General features: G+C 40.4%; 1 protein-coding gene across 1 annotated transcript in view; it reads left to right on the forward strand.

Moving 5' to 3' along the window:
• Positions 1–26,710, forward strand: part of MCHR2 (melanin concentrating hormone receptor 2) — a 35,130-nt gene extending 8,420 nt beyond the window's left edge. Inside the window, 8 exon segments of the mRNA XM_004264859.4 lie at positions 1,776–1,983; positions 4,109–4,113; positions 14,357–14,470; positions 14,473–14,560; positions 19,147–19,301; positions 19,304–19,337; positions 21,568–21,687; positions 24,240–26,710. Of these exon segments, the coding sequence (XP_004264907.2) occupies positions 1,802–1,983; positions 4,109–4,113; positions 14,357–14,470; positions 14,473–14,560; positions 19,147–19,301; positions 19,304–19,337; positions 21,568–21,687; positions 24,240–24,546 (1,005 nt within the window). The 5' untranslated portion in view covers positions 1,776–1,801 and the 3' untranslated portion in view covers positions 24,547–26,710.
• Positions 26,711–26,995: the final 285 nt, after the last annotated feature.

Raw genomic sequence — 26,995 nt, forward strand, 5'->3', positions numbered from 1 at the left:
TTTACTGAGATATTATTGATATATAACATATTTAAGGTATACAACATGATGATTTGATACATGTACATATTGCAAAACAATCACCACAATAAGGTTAGTTAACACCTCCATCCACCTACATAATTACCATTTTTTATAATAATTTTATAGTAATAATATTTAAGATCTACTCTCTTAACAACTTTCAAGTATATGATACAATACTGTTAAAGTCACCATGCTGTATATTAGATCTCCAAAACTTATTCATCTTATGGCTAGAAGTTTATACCCTTTGACCAACATCTCCCCATTTCTCCCCCCACTCCCAAGCCTCTGGTAACCACCATTTTACTCTGTTTCTATAAGATCAGCATTTTTAGATGCTACGTATAAGTGAGAACATACAGTATTTGTCTTTCTCTGACTTATTTCACTTAGCATAGTGCCCTCAAGGTCCATCCATGTTGTCACAAAAGGCAAGATTTCCTTCTTTTTAGGGCTCAATATTATTCCTCTGTGTGTGTGTGTGTGTGTGTGTGTGTGTGTGTGAATCACATTTTCTTTATCCATTCATCCATCAGTGGACACTTAGCTTACTTCCATGTCTTGGCAATTGTAAATAATGCTACAATGAACATGGGAGTACATATATCTCAAGATACTGACTTCATTTCCTTTAGTTGTATACCCAGGAGTGGGACTATTGCATTATTTGGTAGTTCTACTTTTAATTTTTTTTTGAAGAAACTCCACTCTGTTTTCCATAGTAGCTGCACTAATTTACATTCCTACCAACAGTGCGAAATGATTCCCTTTCCTCCATATTTTGACAACAATTTTTATTTTCTATTTTTTTCATAGTGGCCACCCAAACAGGTATGACAAAATATCTCATTGGGATTCTTTTTTTTTTTTTTTTTCGGTATGCGGGCCTCTCACTGTTGTGGCCTCTCACGTTGCGGAGCACAGGCTCCAGACGCGCAGGCCCAGCAGCCATGGCTCACGGGCCCAGCCGCTCCACGGCATGTGGGATGTTCCGGACCGGGGCACGAACCCGTGTCCCCTGCATCGGCAGGCGGACTCTCAACCACAGAGCCACCAGGGAAGCCCAGATGGCATTTTTTAAATGTCTTTTATCAAGATGGTTGGCCAAGCAAATAATTTTCCCGTTCCATCGGTTTCATCTGTTTACTTGTTTATTTTTAGGTTGGTTGGTGGGCATTTTTTCCTGTGCCATAATTCTTCTTTGTGCATGGTTCCCTGACTCTCTACAACACTTTTCCCTCCCACAGTGTCCTTTCCTGATCTAACTCTTCCTCATCCTTCAAGACAGACCAGGAATCATCTTAGGAAGTCTTATCCCACTGCATTCCTAAACAATCATAGTTGGTGTCCCCCATACACTTTATAGCAGACAGAAAAGGTATACTTAACAACCTAAGTATTGTCGGGGTGCTAGCTAATATGACTAGACACGCAGGCCAGTAAGAACAGATGCCAGCTGTAAACAACCAGGACTGGTGTGTACTGAGTAAGTATTAGCTATGCTCGAAGCGTGTACTACAATCAGGTGGAGAACATGTGCACACTATCATAGTATACTGTTCAATAATTTGAGTAATCTGTCACATCATATGGACAGGGAGCAATCATACTCACCCTGGAATCTTGTGTTGCATGAATTCCTGGTGCAAAGAAAGCCCCAATAAATATTTTTTTGAATTAAAGAAAATCTGTATGGAAGGAATTGCCTCAAATTTTCATTAAATAAATCACGTCTTATTCCTTCACAGCTTTAACCTCTGGAAGTTCATAAACAATGAATTCACTTCACTCATCCTGTTGTAACACCTCTGCTGAACTTTTGAACAAATCCTGGAATCCAGAGTTTGCTTATCAAACCCTCAGCATGGTGGATACAGCCATCCTCCCTTCCATGGTTGGGATTATCTGTTCAATGGGGCTGGTTGGCAACATCCTCATTGTATTCACTATAATAAGGTAAGGGCTTCTTTTTCTCTTCTGTAATTTAGGGACATGCTATACTCCTTCAATGAGTCCTTTTCCCCCTGTAGGATTTTTCTTAATGAAATCAGGTTTTGGAAATATTTGCTTAAGGTAATTAAAGAAGTTCTACAGATATTTTCATCATGTATTAAGTAACATCTGAGTCGCAGACGTCAAAATGTCAGTGCTTACTGTTGAGTCAGTGAATTTTTAGAGCAGTGATTCTCATTTTTAGCTACATATTAGAATCACCACAGGGACTTCCCTTGTGGTCTAGTGGCTGAAAATCTGCCTTCAATGCAGGGGACGCGGGTTCGATCCCTGGTGGGGGAACAAAGATCCCACATGCCGCAGGGCAATTAAGTCCGTGCACCACAACTACTGAGCCCGCACACCACAACTACTGAGCCCACACACCACAACTAGAGAGAAGCCCGCACACCGCAACAAAAGATCCCACATGCCCCTGATGCAGCCAAAAATAAACAAATATTTAAAAATTAAAAAAAAGAATCACCACAGAGCTTTTAAAAATCCTAATACAGAGTTTCACCCCAGACCAATTAACTCAGAATCTCTGGCAGTGGAGCCCAGGCAAGAACTGAAACTGCAAGGCAACCATTTTATTTTCCGGCAATAAGAGCTACCCTAAGAGGCTGACCTGGCCTGACTGGTAAAAGAGGGTCTTTTGCACTCACTTAGACAAGAGGGATACTCTACCTGACCTACTGCCAAAGATTCAGGCAGTCATACGTGGTGGGCTGCTCCCCTCAGTATGGACCACCCAGTACGGGCCAAACTGAGAGGCACCTGCTCGCTAGTAACTCTCGCCTTTGCTTCATGTCCCCCACTTCATTCAGCTAATTTCCTGCTTCCTCTCAAACCTAGAGCCTAAGGTTTAACTTGGAGCATAAGAACAGATTACAGTCAGCCCTCAGTACCCATGGGCTCTGTTTCCATGGGTTCCACATCTGGGGGTTCAAGCAATCGTCAAAAATATGTGGCAAAAAATTCCAGAAAGCTCCAAAAAGCAAAGCTTGAATTTACTATGCCCCGGCAGCTATTTCCATAGCATTTCCATTGTATTTACAACTAATTACAGAGTATTTACATAGTATTAGGTATTATAAGTAATCTAGAGACGATTTAAAATATTAGGGAGAATGTGTATAGGTTATGTGCAAACACTACACGATTTTATAGAAGGAACTTGAGCATCTGTGGATGTTGGTATGGGTGGGGGGCAGCTGTCCTGAACCGATCCTTCATGGATACTGAGGGACCATTGTACTCGTCCTCTACTGGCTTGACAAAAATGGATTTAGAGTTAGTGTACACATGCCCCATCACTACATGATACCTTTGCTATCCTGATTATTTTCACATTTAAGGTTTACTTGTTTTAATACACATAAGGTGTTAAAAAAAATTTTGTCCTGGTCTCCGATCATACTTACAGCCACGATTTTAAAAGATTTTTGTCCATATTTATAAATTATAAAACACATTCTAACTTACTACCAAAAAGGTGTTTTCAGCATTATATTAACACATAACTAAAACAAACTTTTGTGTAGCATATTACACTTACAGAGCACAGTTGTAAACTCATTCACTCCTCAAAATGGCAATACTCATTTGAGGAAAGAGGCCCAGGAGAGAAAATAATTTGTCTAGCATCACACAGCTGGTAAGTAACAGTCCTAGCACTTGAACTCAGATCCCATGATTCTAAACTCCAGGCTATATCCTCCATAATAATAACATCAAATAAATCATCAAAACTAGAAAGATGGTTGGAGTTACCATGTGGATGGAAGAATCCTCACAGGACCAATTAAAAGCCCGAGCAGCCCTCGGGAGAGTGACAGGATGACACTCACTATCCCTGAGAAAGCTCATCGCTGGTCACTTGCCCCAGCTGGCTTCTCAACTTTTTATTGTCATTATCTCTGTAGCTAAGTGTAGTGTATCAATGGCATTTTTTTTATGACATTCATAATTGAAGATTTATTTGGTATACTGGAACTCTACTCTTAATGAATTCAGACATTCCTTACTGTGTCCTGTAAAACCATTTGTGAATATCAAGCATTTAAAATTATTTTGTAAGTACTAGAAGCAGTTCCACTCAATATGTATTACTAAACACCTATTGCATGCCCAGAACTATTCTAAGAGTTATGCAAATACCAAAGAAATTTGGTAGCATCTGACTCTAAAAAGTTCATGGTTTACTGGAGAAGACAAGATTTAAATACATTAACTCATTTGAAAAATAATACAAGATATTAAAAACAAGTGGGTGAAAAAAGGTGATTCAAAGAACAAGTTCCAGGAACAGAGATGAAAGTAATCAAATATTCTCAGAAAGCCTCAGGAGGCAATAATGTGAAGTAGAAAGTTAACAGTCAGAGACCTGGGAATGTTTCCAGCTCACCCTGTTTGTCTGTTGCACCTGCTCACTTCTCCTTCCATCTTTCTCTCTTGCCCCTCAGTATTTTTGCTGTCCCCTCCTAAAGATACAAGCAGTGTGCCTCATGCCTGAGAGCCTTGGTCCCACTGTTGAGAAACCAAGTCCTTAGAAGGTGTAGCCCTCCAGAAATGGTTGCATTTTTACAGACACCTTTTATATGCAGACTGGTCAGTGTGAAATTCAGGCCCTGTGACAGGCTGTTGAAATATCTGGAGCCAGAGAAACTTCTTGGTCCCCCTCAAGTTACACCAATAGACAATGGCCTGATTCCACCCACTCATATGGAGACAAAGCTTGAAGAAAAAAAAAAGAAATGTGGAATGTGAATTCTTCTAAAAGTCAATACTGAGCTATAATTCCCAGAGACAGATTCTCAACATAAAGCAAATAGTCATTAAACTGGAAAAAAAAAAGAGAGAAAACCTGAGCCATAATACTGACAAATTTATTTGCAATGATTGTGAAAAAATCTGCTACTTCTTCACACCATTACAATTTTATAGATAATAAGTAAGAAGATATATGTTAATGGAACCTTTAAGATGAATCCTTTAATCTTTCAAAAAACATCTGAAGCAACTGAATTTTTATTTTTATTGCTAGGATGTTGATATTTTTCTTTGCAAATTACTCTTCAAAAATTTATTAATCTCTCAAAAGTATTTGAAAGTAAATTAGTTTTAATTTTTTTCAGCTTGGAATTTATCTAACAGTTTTTTTAATTGCTCTCCAAAAAATGTAAGACAATTTATATTAATATTTTTATCATGCCTTGCCATGATCTTTTATTTTTCTTTTTATTTTTTTAACATCTTTATTGGAGTATAATTGCTTTACAATGGTGTGTTCGTTTCTGCTTTATAACAAAGTGAATCAGTTATACATATACGTATGTTCCCATATCTCTTCCCTCTTGTGTCTCCCTCCCTCCCACCCTCCCTATCCCACCCCTCCAGGTGGTCACAAAGCACCGAGCTGATCTCCCTGTGCTATGCAGCTACTTCCCACTAGCTATCCATTTTACGTCTGGTAGTGTATATACGTCCATGCCACTCTCTCACTTTGTCACAGCTTACCCTTCCCCCTCCCCATATCCTCAAGTCCATTCTCTAGTAGGTCTGTGTCTTTATTCCCATCTTATCCCTAGGTTCTCCATGACCTTTTTTTTTTTTTCCCCTTAGATTCCATATATATGTGTTAGCATAGACTATTTGTTTTTCTCTTTCTGACTTACTTCACTCTGTATGACAGACTCTAGGTCTATCCACCTCACTACAAACAACTCAATTTCGTTTCTTTTTATGGCTGAGTAATATTTCATTGTATATATGTGCCACATCTTCTTTATCCATTCATCCGATGATGGACACTTAGGTTGCTTCCATATCCTGGCTATTGTAAATACAGCTGCAATGAATATTTTGGTACATGACTCTTTTTGAATTATGGTTTTCTCAGGGTATATGCCCAGTAGTGGGATTGCTGGGTCATATGGTAGTTCTATTTTTAGTTTTTTAAGGAACTTCCATACTGTTCTCCATAGTGGCTGTATCAATTTACATTCCTACCAACAGTTCAAGAGTGTTCCCTTTTCTCCACACCCTCTCCAGCATTTATTGTTTCCAGATTTTTTAATGTTGGCCATTCTGACCGGTATGAGATGATATCTCATTGTAGTTTTGATTTTCATTTCTCTAATGATTAATGATGTTGAGCATTCTTTCATGTGTTTGTTAGCAATCTGTATATCTTCTTTGGAGAAATGTCTGTTTAGGTCTTCAGCCCATTTTTGGATTGGGTTGTTTGTTTTTTTAATGTTGAGCCACATGAGCTGCTTGTAAATCTTAGAGATTAATCCTTTGTCAGTTGCTTCATTTGAAAATATTTTCTCCCATTCTGAGGGTTGTCTTTTGGTCTTGTTTATGGTTTCCTTTGCTGTGCAAAAGCTTTAAGTTTCATTAGGTCCCATTTGTTTATTTTTGTTTTTATTTTCATTTCTCTAGGAGGTGGGTCAAAAAGGATCTTGCTGTGATTTAGGTCATAGAGTGTTCTGCCTATGTTTTCCTCTGAGTTTGATAGTGTCTGGCCTTACATTTAGGTCTTTAATCCATTTTGAGTTTATTTTTGTGTATGGAGTTAGGAAGTGTTCTAATTTCAAACTTTTACATGTACCTGTCCAGTTCTCCCAGCACCACTTATTGAAGAGGCTGTCTTTTCTCCATTGTATATTCTTGCCTCCTTTATCAAACATAAGGTGACCATATGTGCGTGGGTTTATCTCTGGGCTTTCTATCCTGTTCCATTGATCTATATTTCTGTTTTTGTGCCAGTACCATATTGTCTTGATTACTGTAGCTCTGTAGTATAGTCTGAAGTCAGGGAGCCTGATTCCTCCAGTTCCATTTTTCATTCTCAAGATTGCTTTGGCTATTCGGGGTCTTTTGTGTTTCCATACAAATTGTGAAATTTTTTGTTCTAGTTCTGTGAAAAATGCCAGTGGTAGTTTGATAAGGATTGCATTGAATCTGTAGATTGCTTTGGGTAGTATAGTCATTTTCACAATGTTGATTCTTCCAATCCAAGAACATGGTATATCTCTCCATCTATTTGTATCATCTTTAATTTCTTTCATCAGTGTCTTATAATTTTCTGCGTACAGGTCTTTTGTCTCCTTAGGTAGGTTTATTCCTAGATATTTTATTCTTTTTGTTTCAGTGGTAAATGGGAGCGTTTTCTTAATTTCACTTTCAAATTTTTTATCATTAGTGTATACAAATGCCAGAGATTTCTGTGCATTAATTTTGTATCCTGCTACTTTACCAAATTCATTGATTAGCTCTAGTAGTTTTCTGGTAGCATCTTTAGGATTCTCTATGTAGAGTATCATGTCATCTGCAAACAGTGACAGCTTTACTTTCTTTTCCGATTTGGATTCCTTTTATTTCTTTTTCTTCTCTGATTGCTGTGGCTAAAACTTCCAAAACTATGTTGAATAATAGTGGTGAGAGTAGGCAACCTTGCCTTTTTCCTGATCTTAGTGGAAATGGTTTCAGTTTTTCACCATTGACGATGATGTTGGCTGTGAGTTTGTCATATATGACCTTTATTATGTTGAGGAAAGTTCCCTATATGCCTACTTTCTGCAGGGTTTTTATCATAAATGGGTGTTGAATTTTGTCGAAAGCGTTCTCTGCATCTATTGAGATGATCATATGGTTTTTCTCCTTCAATTTGTTAGTATGGTGTATCACGTTGATTGATTTGCGTATATTGAAGAATCCTTGCATTCCTGGAATAAACCCCACTTGATCATGGTGTATGATCCTTTTAATGTGCTGTTGGATTCTGTTTGCTAGTATTTTGTTGAGGATTTTTGCATCTATGTTCATCAGTGATATTGACCTGTAGTTTTCTTTCTTTGTGACATCTTTGTCTGGTTTTGGTATCAGGGTGATGGTGGCCTCATAGAATAATTTTGGGAGTGTTCCTCCCTCTGCTATATTTTGGAAGAGTTTGAGAAGGATAGGTGTTAGCGCTTCTCTAAATGTTTGATAGAATTCACCTGTGAAGCCATCTGGTCCTGGGCTTTTGTTTGTTGGAAGATTTTTAATCACAGTTTCAATTTCAGTGCTTGTGATTGGTCTGTTCATATTTTCTATTTCTTCTTGGTTCAGTCTCAGCAGGTTGTGCATTTCTAAGAATTTGTCCATTTCTTCCAGGTTGTCCATTTTATTGGCATAGAGTTGCTTGTAGTAATCTCTCATGATCCTTTGTATTTCTGCAGTGTCAGTTGTTACTTCTCCTTTTTCATTCCTAACTATTGATTTGAGTTTTATCCCTTTTTTTCTTGATGAGTCTGGCTATGCCATGATCTTTTATTTGTTACCTTCTTAACATATAGATTGCTCAAACTATGAAGACTACACTAAAAATAAGGAGAACTAGATGCATTTAAAGAAGATTTAGGACTTTCCCATTTATGATAAATACTTGTATCAAAAGAGAATGAATAGAACAATAGTAAGATCATTAGTGATGCTGGAAAGCAAGAAATGAACTAACTTCTGACTTTGCCAAAGGAAGACTACAAAAATGTATGAAAGAATAGATTTACGGAAGGTGGAGCTTCCAGAATAAGGTGTCCTATGTGACTTTTTTTTTTTTTAAGAATCGATTTGTGCATTAGGAGGGTGACTATAAAGTAGTGAAGCCAGATATTACTACTCAGTCATACTTTAAATTCACAGCAGGTCTAAAGGAAGCCAGATTTTAAAATGTAGGAGGAAAACTGGGCCAATTAAAACGTAAAATTTTCCCCTTTTGCTCTTGGGAGAGAGACTTATGAACTCACCCCCATTACTCAACTATTATCCATGGCCACAGTGGGTCCTGGGAAACTCGTTCAATAAAGGCGATGATGTTTCTCTCCGTTAGTCCCCCACCCCCATGTTTTGGACATATCTTTCTCCTGTCTACTGACAGACGGCTTTGAGTGGGCAGAGGCTCTCTAAAGGATGTCTTGTCTCCCTATAAACAAAACGTTCCCATTCTTTCATTCCCTGCCCTCAACTGGCTGTCAAGTCAACTAATTTACACTAAATCATGAATTACTGAAACATCTTACTTTTTAACCCCTCCCCATGGTGTCTACATTTTATACAGAGATTACAGGAAGAAGAGTGAGTGTTCCTGAAGGAATACTAATGGTCTAATGATGGAATACCAGTTGCTAAGACAGAGATGGGAAATGCTTAGAACAAGGCCTCTTCTTTTTTCCCACTCAGCTTAGTGCTCCCTCTGACCCAGCCCTATACCATTCTCAGGGTGCCAGCTGGAGTTGGAGTTGACCCACACCCTTGCTGTACACATACCCTATGCTTTAGATGCTACAAAACCTCCCAGTCACATCTGTTCAAATGAACTGGAAAGTTGATTGGAGACCCTTGTTGCTATGGTCCAATGCACCAAGACAGCTCTGGAGTATAAAGGGGTTGAATGTCTTCCCCAAGGACACAATAAGTGAGGGCACAGAAATGAAACTAGAATTTCCAATTAGGTTCTCTTTATATATCTTACACTGTGTATCTAGAGCAGGGTTGGCAAATACGTCACTCTACTCTAAACTCTCCCACCCTTGGCAGTCATGTCTAATCACACAGATCTGTCCTTTAGTAGCGCCTGTGTGATGACTCACAATTCTTCTCAGCACAGTGCTTTATGAAATAACTACTAATCCATTGGTGTTGCCTCATGCTGACCTTAAACAAATGAACTACCAGTTATTTCTGAAGCAGAAATTAGTTTACTCAAGATCAGCAAAGTATTGCAATTGGGGATCTGCAACTATGGCAAGCCACATGCAAGTGCCACCCAACAGAGAGAGGAGGATTCTTTTACAGAGGGGGAAAAGGAAGTTGGGAGGGCTGTAGTAAACAGAGTCCATTGGAGAAATTGAGAGTTCAAAATATAGTGGCTTGTCACTGGCTGAGTGGTGACAGTCTCTCATTGGCTAAGCTCCTGCCAGGCAAGAAGTCTTTCTTCTGTTGATCTCTGCTATCGTAGGGCATGAGAGCTCCCCGCTTCTGGCCTCCCAACTCCATTTTAATTGAGGTTTCTGTTTATTAATTTTTACACTCACAATAGGAATATAATTTAACTAGAGTTAAATGCCAAACAAGGACTCGTGAGGCAACCCAGAGATAAACAAAATTAGGAAGGTACTACCATGTCCTACCACCATCCTCTGCCCCAACACCACCACCCTTCTCCTGGCCCTGAGCTGAATGGAGGGAAAAAAAGTGGTTTTACAGATCTTGGAAGTTTGGGCTGCCTGGTGGAAGCTGTAGCCACAGTGGGATCTGGGACCATGGAGCGGGAACTGCAGGAGGAAGGTGGAGCCATGAGCGGGATGCAGCCACTGCCAGAGATGCCAACAGCAGAGAGGGGAAGGAAATACCCTGGCCTCTCCTCTCATCTTACCCTCCAATTTCCCTCCAATAGTGCTTCCTATTGGCCAAAACAAAACAAAAGCCAGTTGGCAAGAAGACCTAGGAACAAAGTGCAGAAGGGTGAAAAGTGGGCTTGAGAGTAGGCTGATCAGCAAGGCATCATCCTGCTTGTGTGGGGTTATATATATTTTTTTAGTTTTATTTAACCCATTGCATATATCGCTGTTTCTGATTGCAAAAGGTAAACATGTTTTTAATAGAATCTTTTTAAACATTAAAAAATACAAAGAATAAAGTCGCCATCAGTCATACTACTACTACCAAGTGGATAATCACTGGGATTACTGTGACATATTATTTCAGCATGTTTTTAGACAAATGTCTAAATAAATTTGGGGTCATACTACGTACATAGTTGATTTTTTTTTTTTTTAGTTAATAAGTACTTTCCCATTTGATTAAATATTCTTCCAAAGTATGATTTGTAACAACTCTATCATTTATTGTATGGGATTGTGGTATACCTTAATTTATCATAGCATTTAGATATGGCCATATTAACCATATGAAAAACACGTTAGCTGAAATGATCACTGATTTACATATTTTTTTTAGTGTTTGGTTCATGAGAGACAGAAATCTAATGAAGTCTGGCAACATGAAATCTGAAGATAAATTAGACCTAAGAAAAGAATGCAAGTGGTATAGTTAGAAATTTTACCATTTCTATTTAATTATTTTTAATTTCTATGCAGTCACTTTCAGTTTAAAAAAGTAATAATAAATATAATGTGTTAGTTTTATTACCCTAGTACCTTATGCCCAGATAAATATATCATTGGCTTCAGAATTCTCTTTTGCTATACAGAGTATCATGTAGAAACACTTTTATTTTATTCTTTTGTATTTCAGGTTAATGGCATGCACTGTCCTCAACAAAGGAATTTCCATAATTCATTATCAGTAAATGATGGGTGCCTACCTGGAGGAGAGCAAGGGCCATGGATCTAATTGCTGCAGTTAGGACCTAAGCGACCACTTGTGGTTTATACCCCAATTCAAATGGAAATAACATCTACTTAATAGGCAAAGATTTATAGGGTTTTTTATTATTGCTTTTGCTTTGTTTGTGTTTTTTAATTTATTTTTATTTATTTATTTTTGGTTGTGCTGGGTCTTTCTTGTCGTGCGCTGGCTTTCTCTAGCTCTGGCGAACAGGGGTTACTCTTCATTGCAGTGAGCGGGTTTCTCATTGCAGTGGCTTCTCTTGTTGTGGAGCATGGGCTCTAGGCACACAGGCTTTGGTAGTTGTGGCTCACGGGCTCAGTAGTTGTGGCGCACGGACTTAGTTGTTCCACGGCATGTGGGATCTTCCCGGACCAGGGCTCGAACCTGTGTCCCCTACATTGGCAGGCGGATTCTTAACCACTGCGCCACCAGGGAAGTCCCTTTGCTTCTGTTTTTGTTTTTTAGCGTGGAACTCCTTCCAGCTGACCTCTAATATCAGTTCCTCTCCCCTGAGCCCTCTCCATCTCCTACTCCCAATGGTCTGGTGAGGACGAGGATTAGAGACCAAGGACAGTCATTTAGCATCTCTTTTGGTTGACATGTTTTTTTTCTCAAGTCTCTTCTCCTTCTTGGTCTTTCTGATATGAGCCACCAACGTCCTGGGGACAAGGAACCAACCTGCTGTATTAGTGGCATCAACAATGCCCAAAGTGTGGTTGCTGAATAAGGACTCACAGCAGTAACTCCCCCATATAGTGTGTGCTGCCATGGCCTGGGTAAAATATCCTGGCCCTGACTGACGCCTCACATGAGCCTTTGATGGCTTAAATATTAAGTTCACAGGCTGTAGAATTTGCAGTCCCTGAATAATGAAGACACACACTAGCTTCCAAACAACAGAGCAATAGACCCGGATCCAGGGTGAACTAATAATTGTGGCACAATCTTAGGGCTAATTCTTATGTGCTACTTAAATTCTTATCTGTCCTCAATACAGATGTCACTTCTGCCAAGAAATCTGCCTTGACTGCCCCCAGGGGAGGGGGTAGAGGCCCATTTGTATGCGCTCCTTGTGCTTTCTCTAGCTTTCTTTCATCACGTTATAACGTGATCATTTATTACACATCTAGACTATAAGCTCCTTGATGTTAGACTTTCTAGGTGATTTAGCTTTGCAGCCCAAAGCACAATATTATGCCTGACATATAATTGGTGCTCAATAAAACGTTTGTTGAATTAATAAATAGCATCTCCCAGATAAAGATGATACCTGTTTATTACTGAATGCCCCAACTCTTTGAAGATAGGGAGCAACTGAATTTTAAATTCAATTTCTGCTCTCAGAAAATTATTTTGCCTTCACTTCCCCCAACATTTGACAGGAGATGTTTCTCAGTGCCCTCCACCAATTCACTCGTTTCAGATTTCTACTCCACACTCTGGATTTCAGGGTCTTAATTAATAGTCTTTTCTATTGAGTTAAATTTTATTGGAATATTTCTAAGTAATGGTCGAAAATTGTTTTAACAATGGCCTCAGTTAGGATTTGAACTTACAGCTTCAGTGGGGGAAAAAAAAACATTGCAAGATGGAAACATTTATTTTCCCTATTCAGCTACATTTGGTGCTAGGGCTAGGTAAAGACAAAGTCTTTTGCCTGAGTGAGTTTAGAGTTGGTATAATTTGTTGCTATGTAGAAATTACTTCAGAACTTAGTGACTTAAAACAATCAACATTTGTTATCTCACACAGTTTTTTGTTTGTTTGTTTTTTTAATTTTTATTTATTTATTTTTGGCTGCATTGGGTCTTCGCTGCGGCACGCGGGCCCTCCCCAGTTGCAGCGAGCAAGGTCACTCTTCGCTGCGGTGCACGGGCCTCTCATCGTGGCGGCCCCCCTTTGTTGCGGTGCACAGGCTCCAGGTGTGCAGGCTCAGTAGTTGTGGTGCACGGGCTCAGCTGCTCTGCGGCATGTAGGATCTTCCTGGACCAGGGCTCGAACCCGTGTCCCCTGCATTGGTAGGTGGACTCCCAACAACTGTGCCACCAGAGAAGTCCCTCTCACACAGTTTTGAGGGTCAGGAATCCAAGAGCAGCTTAGCTGGGTTGTTCTGGCTCAGGGTCTCTCAAAAAGTTGGTCAAGCTGTCTGTCCATCTTTAGAGGACTATCTAAAGGCTTGGCTAGGTCTGGAGCATCTACTCCAAGGGAGCTCACTCACAGGTCTGGCAGGTTGGTACTGGTTGTTGGCAGGAGGCCTCAGTTCCTTTCCACATGGACCTCTTCATGGTGCTGTTGAGTAACCTCACAAGACGGCACCTGGCTTCCCCCGGAGAAAGTGATACAAGAGAGAGCAAGGAGAAAACCCCACCATTCCTTTATGTCCAAATTTTGAATGTCACACTGTCAATTCCACCACATCCTATTCGTTAGAAGTGAGTTACTAAGTCCAACCCACACTCAAAGGGAGGGAATTAGGCCCCCGCTCTTTTTTTTTTTTTTGCAGTACACGGGCCTCTCACTGTTGTGGCCTCTCCCGTTGTGGAGCACAGGCTCCGGACATGCAGGCTCAGCGGCCATGGCTCACGGGCCCAGCCGCTCCACAGCATGTGGGATCTTCCCGGACTGGAGCACAAACCCGTGTCCCCTGCATCGGCGACGGACTCTCAACCACTGCACCACCAGGGAAGCCCTAGGCCCCCGCTCTTGAAAGCAATATCAAAGAAGTTGTGGACATATTTTTAAACCACTGCAGTTAGTTATCAAATAGTTCAAAACGTCTGAATATACACAAGCATTCATATGTGCATTTGTGACGGTTTCCTTTTAACTTTTAAAATAATGTTAGCAATTGAAAATCTGTAAGAGATGGCATAAATTAAAGGTGTGTACTTTCAATGTCAATCCTCGGGTTTCCCTCCATTTCTTTCAGGTCCAGGAAAAAAACCAATTCCTGACATTTATATCTGCAACCTGGCTGTGGCTGATCTGGTCCACATCATGGGAATGCCTTTTCTTATTCACCAGTGGGCCCGGGGAGGAGAGTGGGTGTTTGGGGTCCTCTCTGCACCAACATCACATCCCTGGATACCTGCAACCAGTTTGCCTGTAGTGCCATCATGACTGTAATGAGTGTGGACAGGTAAGTGAAGAGACTATGAAATACATTAATATTTACATTAATAAATACATTAATAAATACATTAATAATAAATACATTAATAATAATTAATAAATACATTAATGATAAATAAATACATTAATATTAATGAATTAATAATAATTCAGAGATGCCTGTACCTCCCCAAGGTCATCCCAACTTAAGCAACATCAGTGCTGGTTTGTAATAGCAAAGTTCCTCTTCCTTTGTTTGTTTCATTGTAGGACAGATCAGGTAATATTTTTCCAACTTTCACAGAGGTCAATTTTTTCATGGAAAACTTAAAACACTAAACATCTCCTTTTTCCCAATCATTTTTTCTATCTCAGTTTTATTTACAATTGACTGCAAGAAAAAAGAAGACCATAGACCGCCTGGAGGGGTGGGATAGGGAGGGTGGGAGGGAGGGAGACGCAAGAGGGAAGAGATATGGGAACATATGTATATGTATAACTGATTCACTTTGTTATAAAGCAGAAACTAACACACCATTGTAAAGCAATTATACTCCAATAAAGATGTAAAAAAAAAAAAAAAGACCATAAAATCATGAAATATTGGAGACCAGAATGAATGCCCCACCACCACCCATCATTCTTGCAAGAAGGAAGCAGAGGTCCTGAGAAGTGAGGGGATTTGCTAAAGGCACATAGAGAGTCAGTGGCAGAGCTGAGAACTGAAGTAGGTCTCCTCACTCCTTGTCTAGGGCTCTTTCTGGTAAGTTCAATGTCTCACACACCCTTGTTATCACCTAGCAGCTTAAAGGAATCAGTGGAGTAGTGGGCTCTTAAACAGCTATGAAGAGAAGTCAGAATACCAGGAGGACCATCCTTTATACTCATCATTATGATTGGTTAATGCAAATACTGCCATTGACATCATTAGAAATTTGTTGGACTGTATCCCAGAACATGCCAAAGCCAGATTCTCCACCTATGTAAGCTAATGTTATTCAAGGAGATAATGGTGATGGCCAGAGCCTGTGGAGCCAGTGAGTGATGGAGCCCAGTTCAGAGGCAGGCTGTCCAACTCTGGAGATGGCAGGTAGCTGGCAACTACCTCACCACCTGGTTTCTTTAGGAAGCGTGCAAGCTAGGATGTGCCCTGCATCACCCAGATGGCAGGACCTCCACACCAGCTCTTAGCAGCATTCCCCAAACAGAAACAAGCCCTGAAGACAACAGTAGAAAGCACAACAGAGCAACCCACTTGAAATCTCTATCCACCTTCTTCCCACCCCAAGCCCAACCCAGCACACTTGGTCCCCCTTGCTCTGATCTACTTTTTCTTTCTCCCTTGCTTCGAATATATTACATATGTTAATATATTTCGTGTACAAAGATATGCATGTGTGTTGTTTTTGTCTAGCCTTCCCTGATCATCAAATGTAAACTCCACAAAGGCAGGGTCTTTGGTCACTACACTAGTGTCTGTGTAACAGTGCCTGGCACACGGGTGCTCAAAAACTACTGATGAATGAATGAGTGAATGTCAGTCTTGAGGGCTGTGTTAAATTTCCCTGAGTCCATCAAGGACTCTTTCCTGACCTCTGCCTCTCTCACCCTTCCAAGTGGGCCTTTGGGATCGGGAAGGGATGAGCAGTTCTTCAGATGGATAAACAAAGGGATAGCGGGGTCCATACACATCATTCCCTGGATCATTATTATTCAGACGTGAATAATGATGGTAACGTTTAATGCAGTTTTTATATCCTGCTGCTTTTCTACAAAAGAATTATCAAAATATGTAGAGTATACTTCTCAACTTATACTTAGCTTCACATTTTTTAATCTGCGTGCCGGGTAGGTCGATCTGGTTAGTTCAGCTGATGCCACCAATGCTGATGGTGTGTGGAGTAAAGCCTGGTGAGCTTGCCAGGGTTCCAACACCAGAGCCCTGCGCGGGGCAGGAACCACTGCAGAAAAGCAACCTAAAGTATAGTCCTCACCATTGTGATCCCATTCTCAGAAGGAGAAAAGCTTCTTCATACCATGTACCTACCATGAAGGCAGGAGAGTATCGGCTTTTTCTTTAAAGAGGGGAAACTGTACCCCTTCGGTAAACCTCTTACTGCAAATACAGTGAAAGAACATTGTCTGCCTTAGAACAGACCACAGAACATTTGCTAATGTTCACAGGTTTTTTCTGAGTGTATGTGTGTGTGTGTGTGTGTGTGTGTGTGTGTGTGTATCTTACACAACTGAATAGTGTGTATTTTTCTTTTAACCTTATGGACACAGAATGCTAAAATTTTACTTTCAAATTAAGACATTCAGGCCTTTATCCTTCTCCCTGCCCTCACTTTAGAGGATCACGTGGCCAGAGACAAATAAAGATTTTGTAAAACTGAACCTTTCCCCCAGCCCGTGGCATTTCTTGCAGTTCTAACTCTACTAAATTCACAAAAATTCAACAAAATCTATAATTCTGTAAAACAGAAATGAAGTTTTCTCTGTAATGCCAGCACTTAATGTCAGTGCCACCAGTATGCCTTATTGTTTATACATTTATTTGAATTGTCAATTTAATGGATCATAAAACTCAAGTGTTTCCCATAACTCTTTCATTTTTCTTTCTCTGATTAATTAATAACTGCAAGTGTGTGGAATATTTTAAGAGAGGGCTCCTATCTTTAAAGCAATACCAAAAAATTCTATAAACATCCAAAATATGAAAAATATTTGCCTCTAGGTGAAAGCTACCTAGACTTTCATTAGTGGTTACTTTCTTTAGTAAATTTTCTAGAATAACAACAAAGTCAGTAAGTAGGAGCCAAAATTCCCCATTCATTCATTTACCAAATATGTATTGAGCACAGACTGTATGACAGGAACGATGCCAGACACAGGAGGTACAGCAGCATTAAACTAATAGCCAAGGCTCCTGCCTTCATGGGGCTTCCATTCCAGAGGTGCAGACAGACATTACACCGTGAAGAGTCACACGGGTAAATGTGTATTTCCACACAATGATACCTACTAGAAGGAAAAGTAGAGTTGCCCCACGATCCGCATTTATAGTCATGGGCCCTCGTATAGAGCGAGTGGTCAGGGGAAGCTTCTCCGAGAGGGAGACCTAAATGGGGACTCAGAGTAGAAGCAGGAGGAAGGAGAGGCACGTCCTGCCAGGCGGGTAGAACAGCATGTACCTGACGCTGAAAGAGACAGAGTTTGAAGGAAGGCCAGGGAGAGACTGGCACGAACTTCAGCCTGAGTGACAGGGAGGGCCGGAGGGAGAAAGACGTCAAGGGTCATGGTGAGAATTCTGAATTTTATCTAAAAGACAAAGAAAGGCCATTGAAGGGTTTTCAGTTGGGGAGATGATGAGAGAAGATTCCCTAACCGATTGATGCCATGACTCCATCATCTTTAATCCCAGACAGAATGATGGCAGGGTTGCTGTACAATCACTACTTCATTCCCTTCCTCAGCAGGAAGGGAAGGGAGCTTTCTCACCTTGGCGACAGGTAACGCAGGTGCAGTGTGGGGAAGGAGGGGTGGCTGAGGCACCCGGGGTCACAAGCCTGTCCCTGCATGGCAAGGGGTCCCCTAAGTGAGTGCAAAACGTCCTACCTCTTGTGCAAAATTGAAAGAGCAAGGAGACGGAGAATTTTCCATTTTCATAAATCTTCCTTAAGTAGCTCTACAAAATCTTGGAGAAAATTAAAGGACCATTGACCACATTTGACATTTGTTTAATGTCTACTAATGCTGCTTTCCTACACCCCCGACTGCCAGCAAAACTGTGCTTTCTCAAATACCTCCTCTGGATCTGAGCTCTCTTTTTCATGCTTTAGCTTTCAGCTGTGTCTGAAAAATTATTCTTGGATTTGCTGGAGGACCAAATATGTTTGATATATCAGGATTTCAAGGTTGATTAATGATTATCCTTTTTTCTGGATCCAAATAGAAAAAAGAAAAGAGAGAACCCCTTCCCCATGAAATTAGTCCACATACCCCCTCCAGCCTACGTTTCCTGAGGAATTTGTATTGTCTGCTAGTCACGTTTGTTAATTCTCACTGTGATTTCTGTGAACTAAGCCCCCAAGAGCCTGGGGAACTAACTCTAAAGCCATCTGAGCAAGATGTCTGTCCCAGGTGCCTGAATCTCATGCTGCTGGGGATTCTCCCACCAGCCAACGCACTTTCCTCCTTCCTGTCCTACATCAGCCACCGTCCCTCCTGTCCCACATTGGTACACCCTCCCTCCTGTCCTGCCCTCCTGGAGGAAATCCCCATTCAGAGACAAAGTTTTCCAGAGCCTCTTGTGCAAGGAAAGTACCTCTGTAAAGAAAAAGTTTGCACAGCAGAATCTTACCATTTTCAGGGTCTTCATGTAAGTGACAGCTGTGTATCAGTGAGTGGTTTATTCAGACTTACGGGGTCAAGAATTGTTTTCTCTACAGGTACCAGCCAGCTCTTAAAAAACATAACTTTCTTTCACCCTGATAGAGGTGTGCTTCAGGGAGGATAATAATACTAATAATTTACTCTTGTCATGAACCTTTCATCCTTGGAGCTCAGTGCTTTTATTGATTGTTCCCAAACCCTTCTTAACCGGCTTTGCAGGTACTTGGCTCTCGTCCAACCGAGACTGACGAGTTGGAGAACAAGGTACAAGACAAGCCGCATCAATCTGGGCCTTTGGGCAGCTTCCTTTATTCTTGCGTTGCCTGACTGGGTCTACTCGAAGGTCATCAGATTTAATGACGGCGTTGAGAGTTGTACTTTGATTTAACATCCCCTGACGATGTACTCTAGTAGGTTGTTAAAACTTAAGAAGAATAGACTTGAATTAAATCTTGAAGTGCTTCATACTCCTTGTCAACACGTGAGCAACCGCGAAGGGTGTCCTTGGGGATCCTCTTCGGGCAGGTCTCCCCACTTAGTTCTCTGCTTCCCACCATCAAGTTGATAGGTTGATTTTAAGGAGAGGGTAACCTTTAGAAGAAGATTCTGAGTTTAATCATGTAACCTCAGTGGGTGCAAATATATTTAAATGTGGATTTTAAAGATCCATGGCAGCCAGATTCTATAGGAGCACAGCAACCAAGGGAGGGGCAGACTTTCCAAAAGGGTCTAGGAGTTATGAGACTCACACCTTATCGATATGCAGCTGGAGTTTGCTCGACGCAGCTCGCGTCCCTCGAAAAGATATATCCAAGGTCTAACTCTCAATGCTTGTGAATACGATCTTATTTAGAAATAGTCTTTGCAGATATAATCAAGTTGAGATGAGGTCTTACTGGATTAGGGTGGGCCCTAAATCTGATGATTGGTTCCTGATAAGGAGAGGGAGATTTGAAGAGACACAGAGAGGATGCATGTGAAGACAGAGGCAAAGGCTGGAGTGACGTGTCTATAAGCCAAGGAACACCAAGGATTGCCAGAAGCCACCAGAGGCTAGGAGAAAAGTCCTGGAGCCCATACTCCCTCCCCAAAACCCCAAAAAGGAACCAACCCTGCCAACACCTTGATTTCAGACTTCCAGCTTCCAGAACTGTAAGACAGTAAATTTCTGTTGTTTTATGCCATCCAGTGTGTGGTAATTTGTTACAGCAGCTCCAGGAAACTAGTACAGCAACCAACATAGTCATTTATTACATTTTAATTTGAAAAGAAAAATTAAGTCGAAATTTTTCTGATTGAAATTTTGAACACAGCATTAGAATCTCTGACTAAGAGTTTTCGATCGCCTGCTAAGGGTCAGGTACTGTGCTAGGTGCTTTTAACATACATTATGGCAAGTCAGTCTGGCAGATCCCTTTTTCCCAGTCTACCACTTGTCAAATAGATGAGTCATTTCTGCATCACATAGACACAGTCTGAGAGGGATGGAGGTAGAGGCCCAGCAAGGCTACAAATCCAGCAACAAAAAAGTCTCCAGAGGAGTGCAACGTCGATACCATGATTGTTTATTCATTATTTCTCACAACAGCAGTGGCTCCACTCACAGACAGAAAGCGTCAGCTCATCTAAAGGTGAAATGATAGTTAATCACCGCGGGCTGATAAATTAACCTGGCCGCACCCGGTCTGAAAGGAGAGCAGGACCTGAAGCTCACTATATGACTACATGACTTTGGCCTGTGTCACATAAGCAGAGACTCTTTTGCAGCGACAGCTGTTCCTGCTCTTTTCGGTTGGCTATGGTAAGGGATATTCTGAGGTTCTGGCCTCTGTTGTTCCTGCCAGAATTAAGTCCTTACGGTGAACGGAGACTGGGACTCGTGTGCTACGTTCAGAGGCCCTCTGGCTCCGGAGCGCTCTCTCTGCCACCCAGTCCACACCCACCCAATGCCAGCTGCCTTCTTCCACACAAGGGTTTTGCCCCGGAAGGAGGATACCCGGTGTCTGGGCAGAAACAGAGTTGGCCCACCCAAGGGTTCCCCCCGGTGGAGCACTGAGAAAATGACCGGCTGATTTGACAACAGGTCCTCTTCTGTGCCCTTTGAGAGACCACCTGGAGTCTCAGTTACAAGCGTGAGCTCTGGAGCTGGCCTGAGTATCTGGGTTCAAATCTCACCTCTGCCACCTACTAGCTGAGTAACCTTGGGCAAGCCGCTCAACCCCTCTGTGCCTTAGTTTCCTCCTCCGTAACATGAAGATGCTAATGGCATTGTACTCCTGGGGATGCACAGATTCAATGGGTTAAAATCTGTAAAGCACCCTCAATAGTGCCTACTACATAACAAATGCCACCTGTTGCCTGTTGTTGTTAATAACACTAAATATAATGATAATAAGCACCCTCACCCACTCTGCAGTACTCACTCTGCAGTAGCATTGGCTACTGAGAAGAGCTGGCTAGAGAAGAGTCGTTGTCTATGAATAATGAAAAGCAGAACTTCTGTATGTGAAAGTACCCAGAGAGCCTTAACTTTTCCCCCAAGCACTTTTATTCTGGGCCCTGAAAAATCACAGAATCATAAACTGTAGAAGTCCCTAGCGTTGTGAATGTAACAGTCATGTCTTCTCTCTCATTTTACAGGTATACTCTGTATTTGACGATAACAACTTTCTTTTTCCCTTTGCCCTTGATTTTGGTGTGCTATATTTTAATTTTATGCTATACCTGGGAGATGTATCAACAGAATAAGGTTGCCAGATGGTAAGTGTATGCCTTATTTTGTTTTATTTGTTAAAAGAACAATTCAGAGATCTAAGATGTCTACAATAGAAGCTTAAGCATTAGTCACCTGAAACATGCCAAGCTCAGACATATGGGCATTAATGTCTATATAAGGCATTTTCTGAAAATAAGTCATGTTCTGAAGCAGCTATTTGAGGATCTCTCAGTGATAAATATTGTAATCACTGATGTAATGGTTTCATAAAAATGTAAACAGAACTCAAGACTCTGTTTAAAGAATAATTTTGTATTTGTCATCAGCATTGTTATTTAAATGTTTTATTTGTACATTTTGCAGAGTTGTGTACATATGTAAATATCCTAGATGTTGTGTATATTTTATAACCTTTTAATTTTTGTGGGGTTTTTGTAGTGTGGGGAGGAGGATCTCATTAATATTTGAATACTTAGAACACGGTTAATTAGGACTAAATAAAACCAAAGACTTACCTAAAGACAATAAACTTAGGAAGGACCTTTAATGATACTTGTCTCTAAAACTATATGAATAAATCTAAATTATTTTCCACTTGAAATTGTACATATCAAGTTGTTCAAATGAGTCAGTGATTATACAACATGTTAGGTTAAAAAATCATTATTAAAATTTGTCTTTAGAATAAATTACTGTATTTTTTTGAGAAGACAAGATTGTGGGGTTTCCCCACACACCATATGTAACACTGTGAAGATTTAAAAAAAAAGAATATGTGAAAAATGTAACCACCATTAGTCAAAATTTGTGGCAAACCCTGGTACCAAAGGTTTAGGTGTTCTATTGGCCCATGACATTTTTTCTGATTTCTTTAAATTCTTTGGAATTATTACATTATTAAAGAGTGGTCTAGGGCTTCCCTGGTGGTGCAGTGGTTGAGAATCTGCCTGCCAATGCAGGGGACATGGGTTCGAGCCCTGGTCTGGGAAGATCCCATATGCCGCGGAGCAACTGGGCCCGTGAGCCACAATTACTGAGCCTGCGCATTTGGAGCCTCTGCTCCACAACAACAGAGGCCGTGATAGTGAGAGGCCCGCGCACCGCGATGAAGCGTGGCCCCCGCTTGCCACAACTAGAGAAAGCCCTCGCACGGAAACGAAGACCCAACACAGCCATAAATAAATAAATAAAGCAAACTGTCAACAAGTAAAAATAAATAAACACTATTATATTTTAAAAAAAAAGAGTGGTCTATTTAGAATGGGAAAGAGAAGCAACCACAGTTATAGACAAAAATTAGCTTCTAAATGTATCACGGGTGAGAAGGTTGAAATGGAATCATATGGAATATTACAACATCGACAGCTGGAGAGGACGCTTGAACCCTTTTAAAACAGTTCTCCAAATCAGATCACTTTGCTCCCAACACCTTTCTCAGAAATGCTAAGAGCATCTTATAAAACAAAGTTCATACAGTCCAGTTATCCCTAAAAATGCAATAAGTTAGAGGAATGATGGTGCCTACTCTGATGAACTGCAGAAGAATCATTATCTTAGAGTGATTTTCAGCTGCCATTTCCCAGGCTTATTCATCTGCTTGTCATGTCCCAGAGAAATTTCTAGTAAATGTCTAAATATGACATAACATGATGAAATTTGGGAAATTTAAGAATTTTTTATTTTAGAAAAATGTTAAATGTCAAATGTCAAACTTGCATAAGTAGTACAGAGAGTTTCCATATACTCCTCACTCCAGTTTCCCCATTAACATCTTACCATGTTGCATTTGTCAAAACAAAGATAATGGCATTAGTACACCACTATTAACTAAACTCTACCCTATGTTGGATTTCACTGGTTTTTCCATTAAAGTCCTCTTTCTGCTCCAGGATTCAATCCAGGGGACCACACTGCATTTAGTTGACACATCGCCACAGTCTCCTCTGGTCTGTGACAGTTTCTCACTCTTCCCTTGTTTTTCATAACCTTGTAGTCTTAAGTACTGTACTTAAGGAGTACTGGTCAGGTATCCTGTAGAATGTCCCCCAGTCTCGGTTTGTCCGATAACGTATCACGATGAGACTCTAAGGTTAAGGTAGTGTTTACGAGGTTTCTTCACTTCAAAATGACTACTTATCCCTTTCTCTATTCCATTATTTGGAAACGAGTCATTAAGTATAGCCCACCCTCAAGAGGGAAAGGAGGGTGAGAATTAAGCTGTGTCTCCTGGAAAGGGGAGTATCTACATATATTATTTGGAATTTTTCTGTAAAGAAGGTTTGTCGCTTCTCTCCCATGTTATTCAATCATTTATATCAGTACAGATTCATATATCTTTATTTGATACTTTGGATTATAATTCACTGCTATGTAATTTATTTTGTTTCTCGAAATGGTCCAGCTTTGGAAAATTCAGGCAATTTTTCACAGGGCTGAAAAAGAGTATTTTCACAGTGCTCCAAATAAGTAAGAAGAAAAATGAGCTTCACATTTCACTACATAGCCATTCTGAACTGTCCAGAAAGTTCTGAGACATTGTTGTCCCATAATTTCTATGGTTGTTTGTGTCCTGTCTCTCCAAATGTTTCCACTACAGCTACAATCCCAGTGTTCCAAGGCAGAGAGTGATGAAGCTGACGAAGACGGTGCTGGTGCTGGTGGCGGTCTTTATCTTGAGTGCTGCCCCCTATCACGTGATACAACTGGTGAACTTACAGACAGAGCAGCCCACGCTGGCTTTCTATATGGGCTATTACCTCTCCATCTGTCTCAGCTATGCCGGCAGCAGCATCAACCCTTTCCTCTACATCCTGCTGAGTGGAAATTTCTGGAAACGTCTGCCTCAAGGGCAAAGGAGAGTGACTGAGAAGGAAATCAACAATATGGAAAGCACCTTGAAATAGAGCTTTAAGGAGAGTACATGGATCATCAAAAGTCTAGACAGGCTTGCCTATGTTATTGATGTTATTAAAAAGGGTGGGCAAAACGGTGTGCTGGTGTCCATTCTTGTTGTGCCCTTGTGACTCTAGAATAGTGCTGTAACCATTCAAATGCAGTGAGTTTAACACGCTAACTTAGGTGAAACATAAAATATTTGTCTGTGTAGGCAGTAGGCAGTGGGATAGCTGAAGAGACCCGAGCTCCATGGTTGTGGATGTTATTTCAGCATCTTATAAACTAGTCACTGATGAATATGGCCATCCCTGACCATCGACTGAAAACTCACCAAGGAATTTGACCTTGCCGTCTACACTGTGGCCCCACTGTAACAGCGCCCTTGAGGCTCCTAAGAGGGGACCACCTTACAATGAGATCTGAAGTATGGCCATTTTTTAATCTACAAAAATGTCAGTTTCATAGGGTCTAATTTAATGCCTTCAACAATCAACTCCATCTGTTAGCATGACCATTAGCATGTACTGAACACATACCACATGTAAGATTACATGTAACAAACCTTCGAGGTAAGCATTACCCCAGTTTACTAAGGCTCAGAAAGGTTAAGTGATAAGCTTAACACTGCACAGCTACATAAGAGCTGGGCTGAAATCCAGGTCTGCCTGTTTCTGTCTTTTTACTACAGCCCCTTGGCAACCTGTACCTATCATACTGAAAAGGGCCAATAATTGGGTTTTGTTGTTGTTGGTTTTTTTGCTTTCTCCTACACCCCTACAGGAAAAGAACTAAAGTCTGAAAGAAATGAGTTCATATTCTTAAAGAAATAAGTTTACGCATATTCTTTTGCATTTAGCTTTGTTCTCATACCTACAAATGATAGAAACCAGCATCTGCATTTTAATAGTATAATAGTATTCTTCAGGACGTCAAGTACACTCAGACACATTCTCTTTAGGTTACAGTGGATGTTTAGTCAAGGCTGCAGAAAGTAATTCGTTTTTAATTTCACAGATGTTCATTATGTCTTTTCCTTTTGTGGCTTGTATAAAACATTCACTTTGATACAGTAAGGAAAAAATGCTTTTAAAGTCTATATTCTCAACAAGGTAAATATTTTATTTTGTTTGGGGATGAATCTGTAAACCCACCTCCCTCATCTAAATATATAAAACCGCTTGCTTCATGGGCATATAAAACTGATTTTTCATCAGCCCTTTATATAAAAGAGTCACAGAGACCAGGTTTCTAATAACCTGATCTCCATTTTTATATCTCAGTTGTCAAGACAAATGACTTTTAACCCGATGCATTTGGTTCTAGATCTTTTAGAGACCATTTTGGAACACGGTAATATCAAAATTCATATCTGGATGAAAGGTTGTGTAAACAGCATTAGAACTACAAACTGAGACAGGGCACAGCTGAGATATTTCAGTTCTGTAACTGAGGTCTGCAGAGCTACACACAGAGGCTGTATGCTCCTTTATAGTTTCCATCAAAAGCTGTGTCATGGCTATAATTCCAGGGGCCTTCATTCTTGCTACTCTAAGGTACAACAGTCAGGGTTCAGTGAATAACCCTGACATCTGAGGACCCAACACGATGGGTCATAAACAGAAGTTATTATTTGATAATTGAAGAGAAATTGAAGGGTTTATCTCCTTTGTCTTTTTTAATACAAAAAATATTATGATTTTAAAATTTTAAATGGTTTTAAAGCAACAGACATTTTTAAAATAACATTTCCAATAGGCCTCAAACAATTCCAGTATATAAATTGGTCAGTGAATTATTTTAATTAATATTTATTAAGAGTTGTAAAAAAAGTTAGCTTTTAATCAAAGTATAAAAGAAAAAGGGTGACTAGTAAGTTTATTTTAGTGCCTTTATATAGCTTTTCTATGCATAAGCATATATATGCAGATTTGCAGAGGTGGTTTGTCAGAGATTCTCTATGTGTTTTGTATTTTTGCTCATGATACGTATACATGTTTACTTTCAGGAGAAGTTAATGATCAGTTTCATATATCTAATTAATACTTGGGTATTTTTCATTACGTAAACTCATAACTGTATCCCTCCTCTATGCTTATTCAATTTTAGGTGACTCATTTAAATTTTGATTGATTAATATAAATCAATGAATAAAAATTGCTGTATATTAATTTATTTCTAGCTTGTAGCGTCTATTCTTTTTTTTTTTTTTTTTTTTGAGGTACGCGGGCCTCTCACTGTTGTGGCCTCTCCCATTGCGGAGCACAGGCTCCGGACGCACAGGCTCAGCAGCCATGGCTCACGGGCCCAGCCGCTCGGCGGCATGTGGGATCTTCCCGGACCGGGGCACGAACCCGTGTCCCCTGCATCGGCAGGCGGACTCTCAACCACTGCGCCACCAGGGAAGCCCCTGTAGCTTCTATTCTTAAGGTTTTCTTATATAATACTATTTCATATTTC

The sequence above is a fragment of the Orcinus orca genome, chromosome 12 (genome assembly GCF_937001465.1).
Source record: "Orcinus orca chromosome 12, mOrcOrc1.1, whole genome shotgun sequence".
Taxonomy (NCBI): domain Eukaryota; kingdom Metazoa; phylum Chordata; class Mammalia; order Artiodactyla; family Delphinidae; genus Orcinus; species Orcinus orca.